Raw genomic sequence first — 14,669 nt, forward strand, 5'->3', positions numbered from 1 at the left:
CGCTGAAATAATACTGCTTGTCAGCTGTGCGCTCCCTCAGCCCAGAGGGAGCGCTCCACAATCCTTTCTCCTCATGCTCTTCTCCTCAAGGTAGTTTTTGCTGGCTGGGATTATTTTTATCATAGCAACAACTGGTTTTTAGAAACGTTTGGAAATGAAAAAAAAAAAAAAGAAAAGAATGGCACTGTAGCTGACATTCATTGTAGCTGCTTCCTAGTGTGAACATTGGAGTATTTCTAAAGTCTTCTGTCCAAGTATGTGTTATTTTATTTCTCAGTTTGCCCCAGTTCTAACTCTCTATTCTGCTGATTGGGTAAAAAAAAAGTTTTAGTGTGAACCCTTATCCCCAGCAGAATGACTTCTTTTTCCTCCTCCTCCTCTTCTTCCCCTCCTCCCTTTCCCTCCTTCTTTTTCTTCCTCCCTCTCCCTTCTCCTTCCTTTCTTCTCCTTCTTTCTCCTCCCTCCTCCCATTTCCTTCTCTCTCTTCCTTCTCTTTCTTCCCTCTTCTTTCTCCCTCTCTCCTTCTCCCTCTTCCTCCTCCCTCTCCCTTCTTCATTCTCCCTCTCTCTCCTTCCTTCTCCTTCTCTCTCTTCCTTCTTTCTCTTCCTTCTCCTTCCTTCTTCTCCTTCCTACTCCTCCTTCTTCTTTTTTTAGTTGAGAAGAGGGGAGATAGTGAGACAGGATCCACCCAGCAACATCGTCTGGGGATGATGCTCTAGTACCGAGCTATTTTTTTTTTTTTGTATTTTTCTTAAGTTGGAAATGGGAGGCAGTCAGACAGACTCCCGCATGTGCCCGACCAGGATCCACCTGGCATGCCCACCAGGGGGCGATGCTCTGCCCATCTGGGGTGTCGCTCTGCCGCAATCAGAGCCATTCTAGCGCCTGAGGCAGAGGCCACAGAGCCATCCTCAGCGCCTGGGCCAACTTTGCTCCAATGGAGCCTCGGCTGCGGGAGGGGAAGAGAGAGGCAGAGAAGAAGGAGAGGGGGAGGGGTGGAGAAGCAGATGGGTGCTTCTCCTGTATGCCCTGGCCGGGAATCGAACTCGGGACTCCTGCATGCCAGGCCAACGCTCTACCACTGAGCCAATCGGCCAGGGCCAGTACCGAGCTATTTTTAGTGCCTGAGTCTGGTGCACTCCAACTCAGCACCTGGGGCCACGCTTGAACCAATCAAGCCACTGGCTGTGGGAGTGGAATAGTGAGGAAAGGGGAAGATGGAGCAGGAGAGAAGCAGATGGTCATTTCTCTTGTGTACCCCAATAATGAAACCCAGGATAGCCATACACCAGGCCAATGTTCTGTTCACTGAGCCACAAGCCAAGGCCCAGAACAACTTCTTCAACTTTGAGTTAGATCTTTACTTTTTGTTGCTCCAAGAGCTCCTTTCCCAGCACCCTGCTGAGTATAATCTCAGACTCATAGAAGGTTAGAACTGGAGGGCCTTGGGGTTTACCCCATTTAGGTCTGTCATTATACAGATGATAAGACAGGCCCGGAATGCTCAAGGGACACACTCAAGGTAATATCTCTAACTGATGGCAGAGGTCTGACTAGAACCAAGGGGCTCTGATTGCCATGGCGGTATTCTTTGGTTTTCCTAAACAAAAGTAGCCTTTCTGGATAGAAACTAGGGGACACCCTCCCTGAATCTCTGTGCCAACAAATAGGTTTAATTACACTCTAGCTAACTGAAAACTGGGAGGAGATTTCATTTTTGAAATTCTGGAGTTAATTTGTCCTGTAGAGAACGATAATGTTGAATTCACAGGCATTGTCTTCTGACCTGTGGATCTGGTGCAATTTGCATGCAGCAGAGAATGTGATTGCAAATGACAGGTGATGCGTATACCTTCATTTAGGCCACCACACCATCTACATTGGGGTCCATGTGCCGAAGAGCTACAGGAGAAGGAGACGTCACAAGAGAAAGGCAGGGCACAAAGAAAAGAAGGAAAAGGAGAGGATCTCTGAGAACTACTCTGACAAGTCAGACGTGGAAAACGCCGATGAATCCAGCAGTAGTGTCCTGAAACCGCTCAGTGAGTACTCCGTGCGCGTGTTGGTGCCTCTCTCTGCCTCACACCTGCATCCTTGGGAAACACACCGTTTAGGATCTTGTGGCTAGTGGGGAGGGGTGTAATCACAAGGCATGGTCTCCTCTAAAGGGTAATGTCTGTGCAGATGCTTTACTTGTCCCAACAGGTTGGTCGAGGAGGAGATTTGGTAAAATTCTGAGTTGGTCAGAAAAGATTTGACAAAGTGTAGGCATGCTTGTGTAGTCTGCATTTTGACTAGTGAACTAGGGCAGAGTATTACAGATGGTATTTAACTACAGTAATCGACAGTAACTGAAAGATTCTTAAAGACATTTTTGGATTGTTTCTTCTTAGAAATAGGCTCTATTGAGACAGGTCCAGATGAGAAATATATATATGATGCATACAGGGTTATATGTGACATTTAACCAGGTTGTAGGCCAGACTGGTAATTTAAAAAGGAGGAGTGGAAAAGCACCCTGTAAGTCATAGGAGAATGTCGAGTGGAGTGGCATGGCTCTTGAAATGTCGAACATATTAGATATCAGACTTTGGATAACTGTGTTACTAAGAACAGAATAACAGGAGGCCAAAGAATACCCTTGGGTTCAAGTGATGGCACTGTGTTTAGGGTTGTGTTTATGTGTGTGTGTGTGTGTGTGTGTGTGTGTTGCTTTTGTTTCTTTTGATGTGGAGACTGTTTGGCTGGCTGGGTAAGTGTCTGAAGTGAGAACGAACACGTGCATTGGAAGTGAGAAGCAGTAAACACACATGCCAGTTTTGGGAGATTCCCCAACAGGGGTTACGTAGTGACAGCTTTCCACCTTGGCAGAACTCTGCATGTTCTCTGTCTCTTTGCCACAGTTGCTGGAACATGGGACCTACAATCTGCAATAAAATGCTTTGTGGAGGCAGAGATGCAGGTCCAGTTCAGTTACTGCAGGGCTGAGAGGCCAGGTTAGGACGAGCAGCTCAGGAGTGTTGAAAGTGGATTTACAGAATTAAAGAAGAGGGTGCGAAGTGCAGTGATGAGAAGCTGTGGCTCTTTTCTGGTCTCACTAGTGGAACTGAGCAGGTGACTGAGACGTTCTAGAAGATACTATGCTGAGAGGAGCAGTCCAGATGGGCCACTGAACTATAGATAAACGTTTTGAATGGAGTTTGGAGGTGAACCACTAAGTCAAAATTTAAAGGTGTTGAAATAAATGTGAGACTTAGAAGGGACCAGAGGGCAGGAGACAAGCGTTATGTACTTTTCATTGGAATATTGGGAAACTGAAGGGAACCCTTCATATAGTGACTAAAACAAACAAACAAACAAGCAAAAAAAATCCAAAAATGGGGTCTGTTTCAAGTAACGTCCTTGAAAAGCAGATAAAAAAGGTTACAGTTAATAACAAAGAGGGACAAAAGAGAACATCCCTTTCCAAAGGAATTACTACAGTCAGTCCTGATTTGCTCTCTGCTTCGGCAAGGCCAGAGTTCGGATCAGAGGTGCTGTCCCCAGTGTGTGTATGTGATCTCTCTCTCCCTGTCCCTCTCACAGTCACCTCCCATGCTGCAATTTAAGGACAGAGTGCATCATCACTGTCAATACTAAAAGGGGAGAGATGTCTTCCTAGATGAACGGGCCATGGGATTTTGAGATGATGATTTTGTAGGAAAGGGGATGGAACACTGCCAGGAATACGCAGGTCAGTAACAGGGAATGAGCCGATCAGAAAGGCAGTGAGAATGAGTGTGCCCACCACGGGCGTACTGCCGCTTTCTGTGGCATTTGGGGACTAGTTTGAGCACAGCTTGTACAATAGAGGTGGTTCATTTTCTTTGCCTTCGGCGGCCTCCTTCCTGGGGAGTGTTGCCTTGTGTTGTGTGCCCGGTTTCTGAAGGGATCACATGGAGAGACCATTGTTAAGGACCAAACTGTTCAGTGAGCCTAAGAAAAGTCTTTACAAATTTCCATTTTATAGTTAGCTCTTTTCCTGCTAGTTAATATGTTATGTGTCATCCAATTTGACATGAAGGTTCTCTTAGAAATGATTGTATAGTCTCTCCATTGTTTGTCATGGAGACAAGATGGATTTGTAGCTGGCTTACTTTAAGTACTGGTGCAGCTGTACTTAAAATGTCACACTTGTTATACCCACATATTGAAGGACATTTAACCTTATGATTTTGGGGAAGCTACAACAGGCACCAACATGACAATAAAATGCTTTTATGGGAAAACTCGTTTACTGAATATCTGACTACTAGTATGCCATTATTGTTTCTCAAGAACAGCCACACGCAGTTGCTGTTATTGTTGGATCTAGGCTTTGGAGATACTTATGTCTATAGACATACCACAGCCCGTAGACAAGATTCTTGTATGGGTCTGACACTGCATCACGTGATGCTTCTACTTTGGAAAATACCCCACATTTAAATAGAGTAACTTGATGTGAATCATCTCTGGTTCTTTCCTCGATGTCACCCACATAGACAACCTTTCAATGACTTTTCTTGGTTCTACTTCTAAAATATGGCTGGATCTGTCTCCTGCTTGAAAAGTTTGCCTGCCACATTCTGGCCCAGGGAATTGTCATCTCTTGTGTAGACACCTGTAACAGGCACCACTTTTCAAGTCCCTTTCCACACAGAGGCAATGGTGATCATCCTACAGTGTTAACTGAGCTGTGCCATCCCTCTGCCGACAACTTCCTGTTGTCCTTGGAATGAATCCTCGTTGGGCGTCATGGCCCATGTGTCTCAGCAGTTGGGCTCTCCTTCTCCCCTCGCTTACTTTCCTTGAGCCGCACTGATCTTTCAGCTCCTTGGTGCCAGACGTTTTCCTGCGTCAGGGCCTTTGCACATGGAGTCCTGTCTTTTTGGAACAGCCATCCCATTTTTGTCCTGGTTAGCTTTCTGCTTCCTTTATATTCCAGCTTTAAATTTTGTGTCATCCGAGAGACCTTTCCTTCCTACTCTCTAGACCAGTGGTCCCCAACCTTTTTTGGGCCACGGACTGGTTTCATGTCAGAAAATATTTTCATAGACCGGCCTTTAGGGTGGGATGGTTAAATATATCACATGACCGAGACAAGCGTCAAGAGTGAGTCTTAGACGGATGTAACAGAGGGAATCTGGTCATTAAAAAAAAATAAAACATCATTCAGACTTAAATATAAATAAAACGGAAATAATGTAAGTTATTTATTCTTTCTCTGAGGACCGGTACCAAATGGCCCACGGACTCGGGGGTTGGGGACCACTGCTCTATAGGATGTGTGTCCTCCACCGTTATTCTTGCTCACCTCTTTGTTTCCTTCGCAATATGTGTTTCAACTTACGGTTCTGTGAGCCCCCCGTTTTGTCTTGTGCTGATGGTAGGCTGTTCACTCCGTGAGTGCTGGGATCAGGTTTGTCCTGTTCACGGTTTTCTCTGGCACCTAGTACAGTGTCTGGCACGTAGTACATGCTTCATAGAGGCTTATTGAAGAGTGATTGAACGGCTGTATCACTGCAGGTGAATGTATAAGCATTGCTTTTCTTTGTCTAAGTTTCTTACAGTGTAGAGAAAGGTTCAGCCCATTTTCTTGTTTTTAATCCTTGCAAATCATCTTTGCCCGTACTGCCTTCCCCCTTGCCGTGCAATTCTGGTCCCATTTCTTAAATTACTCTGCTTTGAGAAGTACCTCATTATTTAAACTATCGCTAACGAGGTGTTTTGGCCTGGGTAGGTGCTCCCGAGTAGGTTGAGTTGCTTGTCATACACAGGCGATGGAAGAAAGTGACCCACAGGGCATGAGGCTTCTTCAGGTCCGGTTACAAGTACTCACTCCTCCACACCAAACCTGGGCAGCCCAGTACCAGGAGCCGTATCAGAGAAGCATGAGGTTGAGCAGTAAAGGGCATTCAAAACAAGTAAACCAAGTGTCTTTCAGAGTTTAAGCACATGAGGAAGATGACATAATTAACAGGTTCATTCAGCTTATGACACAGATGCTTTGTCTTTTCTCTGTGGCTTCGCTGTCAAGTCAGGGCTTCTAAAAAGTGAATGCATGTTTTGATTCTCACATATTTGGAGCTTTGGGGAAGGAAGTAGCTGGCTTTATCCCCCCCTCCGAGCTCAGCGGCAGCCCCAGGTCCTCTCACAGCTGCTGCTCTCCCCAGCATGGTGTCCGAGCTGGGGCCCTAGCTTGGGACGCAGAGAAGGAAACGTGTGAGAAGTGTCATACACGAGCAATGGGGAGAGAGGCTGGGGAAGAAAAGTGGAATGGAGGAGTGAGCAGGAGGAAAGACAAGGGAACGAGGAGGTGGTGTGGAGTGGGTGGTGGAGAGAAAAGTTAGATTGTGCTCTTTCTTAAAAATAATCCTTTTGCCTCCTCCACGGTGCATTTCTTATTTTTCCAAGTTAGCAGCTGCTGTCCTCTGAGGGTTGCCCAGAAAGTGGGCGGGAAGGTGGTCCTTGGTGGCATGGGCTCTGGAAACGGCACGGCTTCCCACCGTAGATGGTTTCGATCCCTGAACTTCTTATTTTGTTCACGTCCTGGGATATTTATGGGTGAATCACAGTCACTTTGTGACTACCGAGACTCTGGAAATGTGTACAGGGTTGGGAAACAGAGCTACAAACAGGACACCCTGCTCAGCGTTTTGGTCTGATGTGTAATATGTTTCTTGGTGGGCTGGAGCACGCACCAGTGCCTGGGGTGCCAGCTGCCTTGCACACGCATGTCTCGCCCTTGTGGAACCACCTCACGAGGTATGTGTACACAGACGTGCATTCAGTTGTGTGGTAGATTTTTTCTTTCAGCTCTTTGGATGTGTACCAGAACTGATGGATCTATGCTAGGGAATGTTGTTCTGTGTGCCTGGATCAAAGGCTGCCAGTTGGTCCTTCTTTTATATTCAGGAAACTGACAAAATGGGCAGCTGCTTTTGTTTAGTGCATCCAGGTCAATGGATATGTAGCTTTGCATAAGAGCCAAGATGATTTGGGGTTTTGTCATTTGACTTCCCCTTTTTCCTGTGCACACCCCAGTGCCTCGCCCAACCTGACCTTATTTTTTTGGTGCATTTCTACATTTTCTTTTCTTTCTTTCTTTATTTTTTTTAAGGTGAGAGGAGGGAAGATAGTGAGGCTGACTTCCTGCATGTGCCCCAACTGGGATCTACCCGGCAACTCCTGTCTCGGGCCAGTGCTCGTACTGAGCTGTTTTTAGCACTTGAGGCTGACATGCTTGTATCAACTAAGCTATCCTCAGTGCCCGGGATCACGCTTGAACCAATCAAGCCACTGGCTGCAGGAAGGGAAGAGGGAGAGAAGGGGGAGAGGGAGGGGAAGAGAAGCAGATGGCCGCTTCTCCTGTGTGCCCTGACTGGGGATTGAACCCTGGGTGTCCATACACTGGGCCGATGCTCTATCTACGGAGCCACCAGCCAGGGCCTCTACTTTTTCTTGATTTTAAAATGTTTTCAGCTAAGGCCCTTCATTCCAATACTAAGATTTTTAAAATTTTGTGGCTACCGTTTGCGTATCCCCCAAATGAATCTGTACGCAGGAGAGAGGAGCTCTTTGGAATGTGTGTGAAACTTGGTAGGTTCTTTCCCTTTTAAGAAACAAAACAAAACACAAACACAAATCCTATGCTGTTTCTTTCATCCTCCTCTCTTTTTATCTTATCAAAGGAGGAGGAAGCACTTTATCTTTAATGTTAGAAACACAAGCTTTCTATATTAAATAACTGGATACTTAAAGCCTGCCTTTTCGGAAGGGGTACTTGTACTTGGAGCACGTATTTGAGCCAGGTTGAGTTGCGTCCCAGCTCACACCAGCAGTGTAACCATGGCAAGATATTTAACCTCATTGTGCTTCAGTTTCCTCATCTGTGAAAAGGGGATAATGATAGAACTTAATTCATAGTGTTCTGAGTCTTAACCAAGCAGTGCCTATAGTTAGCCACAGTGATTAGGAATTACTGTTTTGAGCTACTCTGAACGTGTTCTCAAGCTCATCTTTTCCCATATGGTGTTCACAGGTAAGGCCAACAGCTTCAGACTAAAACTTTGGAGAAATTAACTCCCTCTAAACACTAATCACTATTCTTTAAGCTCTTCTGGCCTTTTCTACTGCAAATACCCACCAGCCGTTCCTTTGCTTTAGCTGTCGGCCTCACTCCTGGCTCCCAGTGGCACCTTTGGAAGAACTCACCTAAATTCAGTCTCTTCACTTGCTAATGGGGATCAGCTTGGATGCTGGTTGACAGGAGGAAGGTCCAAGGAAATAGGGACAGAGGTGATTCCTGTGATGCTGCTCTTCTGTGTAGAATTCTGCCACTAGCAAGTGACTGTGCTTACCAAGTGTGTCCTTGAATTTAGTCAATAGTTGAATTCTCAGTTCTGGGCCACTGAAAGCAAATGGGCCATTCACTTTTATGTGAGAAGAATCTCTTTCTGGCTTCTTTCTTTCTTTCTCTTTCTTTCTTTCTTTCTTTCTTTCTTTCTTTCTTTCTTTCTTTCTTTCTTTCTTTTCTTTTCTTTTTTTTTCTTTTCTTTTTGGGTGTGTGTTTCTCAGTGTAATTAATCTAGTTAGAAGGGCTTTTAGAGGGGACAAGTCAGCAACTTGAAGACTGTGCTGTGCAGAAAGGAAGAATGTTTGGCATACTTGTGTTTTTGGTGGCACTGGGTTGGCTCAACGATGTTGTGTTTTGTGCGGTACAAATAATTGCTATTTATTCCGTGGTGACATTGATGAATGCAAGGGGACTGTGTCAGGGTGCTTCAGTCTTATTTAGCTAGTTAGCTATGTATATAAACCTCTCACAGAACCTTTTTTTTGGAATGCTGTTCTCTTGAGGTCACCTAGAACTGCCCTCCAAGTAGAAGTTCCTACATTATGAAAGGATGTCGCTTCTTGTTGCCTCTGACTATTCCATTACAATAGTGATTCCATTTTATCGTGCCATGAGATGTTATGAATAGTGTGTTTATGTGTGTCATGGGAGAGTTGATGATGCTGCTATTTATAGTGACTCATGAGTAGGAGGCCTCAAAAGGTTCTACTGTGCTCCAGGTGCTGGGGCTAAAAGGAGATTGTGACTTGGGGTGGAAAATGGGGGAAATCAGAGCCATGCACAGAATTTAAAATGTGAAATATAGTTTACTGAAATGAATGGGGAAGGCAGAAAAGACAGGAATCAAGAGTGGTGAGTGTGTTTGAGAGCATATGTATTTAAGTATGTGTGTGATTGGAATCCACTGAAAGAATGAAATATATTGGTAGGGATTGTCTTGAAATAGTATTATGTTTAGGAAATTTCTCATATTGAAGGAAGTGATTCTTAGAAAGTTTTTTTTCATTGGTTTGAGAGAGGGAAAGAGAGAGAAAGAGGGAGAAAGGGAGAGAGAGAAAAGTATCAATTCATTGTTTCATTTAGTTCCATTTAATTGTATATTAATTGGGTACTTCTCATATGTGTCTTGACTGGGGGTTGAACCCCTGACCTCTGGTGTACCAGGCAAGCCCTTTATCCACTGAGCCACCCGGCTAAGGACTGAAGAAAAATGATTCTTAGAGGCCATATGGGATTTTAATACTGGGGATTTATATTCAAGGTTTTATGAGTTTAAATTATTGATGCAGAGGTAATTGGGATGAAGAACCATGGGAGACCATAGGTATACTCTATAAATAAATGCTCCAAATTTTTCCATGACCACAATATGGAAGGAAGAATGTTGGGTTATTTTAATAACCTTCTCATGGATGTGGAATGTTACTTGACTTTTTATCATGTTTTTATGGAGGTGTTATGAACACCGAGTCCCCATTATCCTGGTTACTTATATAATAAAAATCTCTATTATCCTTGATGACTCTGTTCTTTTTCTCCCATAGCCCTCCACTCACTGAGTCTTATTGGTATTTCCTTCAAAGCCTCTTGTGTCTGCCCTTCCCTTTTAATTTCCAAGGCAACAACTTCTTATTTGGGTTTTGAGCCTTTAGGTTCTTACTTGAAATAGAGGAGTTATTTCATACAGACATCTAAAATAAGACTCCCATCATGTCTTAATTTCATTAACAAACAATAATAATTATTATTATAATAAAAAACTTCTAATGCTCCTCATTATTTAAAGCAGGTACCTACCTTGGAGTCCTTAGACATGTAAGAGTAAATTGACAACATATTGGAGTTTCCTCTACTACTTCCAGTAGTTCAGTGACAATGATAGGTTGACTTTCTTTCAGCAAAGCCTTAAAGAGTGCCTTTATACCAACTCATGATGACTTTCCCAGTTTTTCAATGCCTGTGGCAAGTGTCATCTACATTGCAGGGACTTAGTCCTGTAATTCTTTAAGTATTATCTTTTCATTCAGGTGTGTGCTATCTCTCAAACAGTATGTACTGTTAGAGCCCCAAGGACAGCAGCAATATCTCATATGTATTTTAAGTCATGTTCTGAAATATCCTTTGAATGATGCATAAATAAAATGTCCAGAAATTACTGATTAGGTTAAAATACTCTGGTCTGAGAAAATAAAGGCTGAAAAGGAAAGGTAATATAATTATTCAATGTGAATAACTACTTTAGTTAAAAAAAAGTGATACCCTTTTCTCCAACTAAATCTTATTGAAATGTGATTAATAGGGTGAGTTGAATAATGGTGAGATAAAAAGTAAGGCTAGGAAAATAATTTTTTTCTTATGCTGGGTGGTTCTATATCTTTGTCTTACAATGATTAGTTAGCACATAAATAAAATAGAAGTTGTTCATGTTCAAAACAGAAGTACTGCTATGAATGTACTTTATCTTATAGGAAAATATTAAAATGTGTGAAAATGTGCAGGTTAATATAAGAATACAAAATGTTATTTAAGGTGGCATTCCTCTAAAGAACCATACAGCATGTTGAGTTGGAATAAACCTGCCTGTGTTTATGATTCTTTAGGGTTTGTACGCCACTGTGGTGAGGACTGTATAAAAAATAGGCTACTGGTGATAGTAAGCTTTGTTAATTACTGGGTATGTCACCACGCTGCTTGTAGAGTACCTTACAGAGAATTTAAGAACTGCTTATGTATGTGTATTATGGAGAAACAGATTAGTTCATGCCATGTTGATACAGGCATGGACTTAGATGACCTTTGTATCCTTCTCAGAATTATGATTTAATGATTTTGAAACAAGAACATCCCTGACTTTTTTTGTTCTTATGCCGTTTGCCAATTAAGCAGAATTCCATTTTTTTTTTTTTTAAGCAGGATGCACTTGATACCCTTAGAAGCCATTTCTAGTAGTAAGTGTTGTGATCCAGCAGTTTGTATTAAAATTATCCTTTGCCTGTTACCAAAACTTTACCACAAAGGCCACAAGAGAAAGCACTTATATTTAATTGATTCTGCTTCATTTGTGAGGCTTGGGAAGGATTAATTTAGGTGTGATGGAAAATGTGATGTCTGAATGAAAATTTACAATAAACATGTGGGCCATATAGCTAGCTGTGTTTTTTCAAAATGGAAGTTATTTTCAGCAGAAAATAGGTGATGTCTGTTACTAAGGCATGGGAACAGCGATTCCTGTAACTAGATATTCATTGCCGATTTACCCAATGTCCAGAACACATGCATGTGCACCTATAAAATCCTAGGTCAATTCTCGGTCTAACTTTACTTTGTTACCTCTTGTGAAAATACGGCATGCCCCAAACAAACACCAAAGAAACAAACAAGCAAAAAAAAAATTCAGAAAGATCTATGGATTATTGTTTATTGATGCCCACACCCAGAGATAGCCAATCTCTCCTTTGTTCCTTTAATTCTTCAATATAGGTCGTGAGCTCCAGCTACTCTGCTTAACAAGGACTGAGGGCAGTCTACTTCTTTTAGATCGAATGCTAATCAAAGTTTTTGCAAGTCTGTGTGAAAAGTTTGTTGAGGAAACTGTTTCTGAGCTACTGTTTGCATGTTCAAAACAAACCTGTAAGGTTTGTCATGTTTTTTCCTCCCAAGAAAACTGGCTGGAAATCAGTCTGTGCCACATTCTCCTTAAGTTCCTTTTATTCTGTTATTATAGGATTCTTCCTGAAATTTGCGTGAACATTTAAGAGGTGAATAGATTTAGAGAAATTTGAGGATCTTTCTTGCATTTTTGTATGCAGGCAGAAGTGGTAGAGGTATTTTTCTGGTTTGGCAGGTGGGGAGGATGTACTGTCTTTAAGAGTAGGTTTGGGGCCTGACCTGTGGTGGCGCAGTGGATAAAGTGTTGACCTGGAAATGCTGAGGTCACCGGTTCGAAACCCTGGACTTGCCTGGTCAAGGCACATATGGGAGTTGATGCTTCCAGCTCCTCCCCCACTTCTCTCTGTCTCTCCTCTCTCTCTCTCTGTCTCTCCTTCTCCTCTCTAAAATGAATAAATAAAAAATTAAAATAAAATAAAATAAAAAGAGTAGGAGTGGGGAGCCTGGTCTGCACAGTGGATAGAGCACTGACCTGGGATGCTGAGATCACTGGATTGAATCCCTGGGCTGGCCCGGTCAAGGCGCATGCAGGAAACAACTACTATGAGTTGATGCTTCCTGCTTTTCTCTCCTCTTTCTCATTCTCTCTCTCAAAATCAATAAAAATAAAAGAGTAGGAATGGGGAATCTATTTATTTATATTTGGGTGGAAGGAACCTCTATTTTAATAGACCGTTCATTATAGTTTAGATGACAAAGGTATCAATCAAGGGCAATGTATAAGGAAAAAACAATGTGGAAAATACATTTATTTAAAAATAACAATTGGCTTCTAAAAATGCCATTGAGTTCTATATTTTGGCCTCTCGGGGTAGAGGGAGAAAGCAGATGACAGACACTGATGGTAAAAGAGAGATGACAAATTCTGAGGAAGAGGAACACGGAGGGACCCTGACTATGAAGAGAGACAGTGAGACCAAAGAACAGAACAGTCAGTGGAAGAGTAGCAAAGGCTAACACGTTGCCCCTTGAAACAGAGCCTGACTTAGCAGGACTGGTGCCGGTGGCCTCTACCTGCCTTACTCTAATTCCCGAGGGCGAAGTTTCATCATGATTTGGAAGTGATTATGGTGGTACTCTAACTAGCTTTCATTCTTACAGTTTCATTACTTCTTTGTACTGGTTTTAGAGTCCTGTCTACGAGATGGTTCTCTTATAAAGAACTTGGGCTATACCAGTCCTTTTCTTGATACTTGTGGATTCTTTTTCCTTTCGATGCCAGAACACCATGATATATTGTACATATCTTAGCATTCTAAAAAATCCTTTAAAATATTCTCTAGTCTTCCAGCAGGTTATTTAATATAACTGCAGTTCAATTTATACTTCTTATAGGAGAATACCCCTGAATTTGGTTCAGCTACAGGACAAAGCTGCAGGAAAGTACTTCCTTGCTACAGAAGTGGCCCACACCAAATCTATGACTGATGACAGTGGGAATTTAGAGTGAGGCAATGGGACTTTTAGGGAGGCAGTTGGGTCCAGAGGCATTTTTGTAAGCAATGAACCATTCTTTAATTGAAACCATTGGATGTGGTTAGCAATTTGTTTTAAAAACAGCATATGTTAGTTTATTTCTATATATTGTGACAATCATAGTTTAATCAAAAGCTGCTTGTGGCACTTCTGTTGAATGTTCATGAAAGACGGAGTGGCTTTGCTTCCTTGAAATCCTGAACCCTGTGCCAAATGCCAACACATTCACAATTACAGTTTGACTGTTAGGCAAGTGTGAAACTTTTTGAAGTATGTGGTAGGTTTTTATTTATTTTTGTCACTTTCACTAATTTGTCATATTCTTAGATGGAATAATGTCTTCTCAGCCTTTTGTTTGGTAAACAGGGACTTTGTGACTTTTACGCCTTTCTCCATGGTTCCCTGGAGAGGAAATAAGTTAATATAACTTTTTTGGTTTTTTTTTTGATTCTCCTTTTTGGCTAATGTATGGTCTCTTTGAGACATGACCTATCTGTATGTACCATAAGCTTGTAAGCTTGTCACCCCCTTCCTGAGCGTGGGGCAGGCACCCCGTTAGCCACCACCGCAGGGTGAGGGAGGGGGTGCACCAGGTCCTGGGCTTTCAGTGCCGTGCGAGTCAGTTCAGTTCATTTCAGTTCAGTCCATTCTCACCCAACCCAAGAAATGTTTATGGAGTTCTTCTTGTCAGGCATAGTCCGGAGCGCTGGGCCTGCAGAAAAGAAAATTTTATAGGACACGGACAGTTTAGTGGAGAAAATGACACAAATCAGACAAATTTCCGAGAATGCTATAATTGCTCCAATGGATTCATATACCAGGTGGTAAGAGGACAGGAAGTGCCTGAGTGTGGCGAGGGCAGTGGAAGTCTGGAGGGGCCTTGGAGCAGCAGGGGGCTGTCCGGAGGCGGGGGAGGGAGGGCCAGGGACTGGTCAGGCGTGGCTGCCCTTTTCCCAGGAATGGAACAACACAAAGGGTGAGCAAGCTGAGGTGCTTCTACCAAAACGTCCCTCCCCCTTTCGAGGGAAGGAAAAACGGTCATTCTTCTGCTGTACTGATGCTTCCATGAAGGCCCATTTTCAGAGACTCTGCTTATTTTCCTGCCTAAAACCCCTTCCCTTCTTCTTTGTCCTCAGAAGCCCAGTTT

At 42.9% G+C, this 14,669-nt stretch overlaps 1 protein-coding gene across 6 annotated transcripts in view; it reads left to right on the top strand.

Annotated features, from left to right (window-relative positions):
• Positions 1-14,669, top strand: part of SLC4A4 (solute carrier family 4 member 4) — a 392,384-nt gene that overhangs the window by 112,966 nt on the left and 264,749 nt on the right. For all 6 annotated transcript variants that reach the window (XM_066386293.1, XM_066386292.1, XM_066386294.1 and 3 more), the window contains one exon: positions 1,863-2,042. In XM_066386293.1, coding sequence (XP_066242390.1) covers positions 1,863-2,042 — 180 coding nt within the window. The remainder of the gene's footprint in view (positions 1-1,862; positions 2,043-14,669) is intronic.

Source organism: Saccopteryx leptura, chromosome 5 (genome assembly GCF_036850995.1).
Source record: "Saccopteryx leptura isolate mSacLep1 chromosome 5, mSacLep1_pri_phased_curated, whole genome shotgun sequence".
In the NCBI taxonomy this organism is placed as follows: Eukaryota; Metazoa; Chordata; class Mammalia; order Chiroptera; family Emballonuridae; genus Saccopteryx; species Saccopteryx leptura.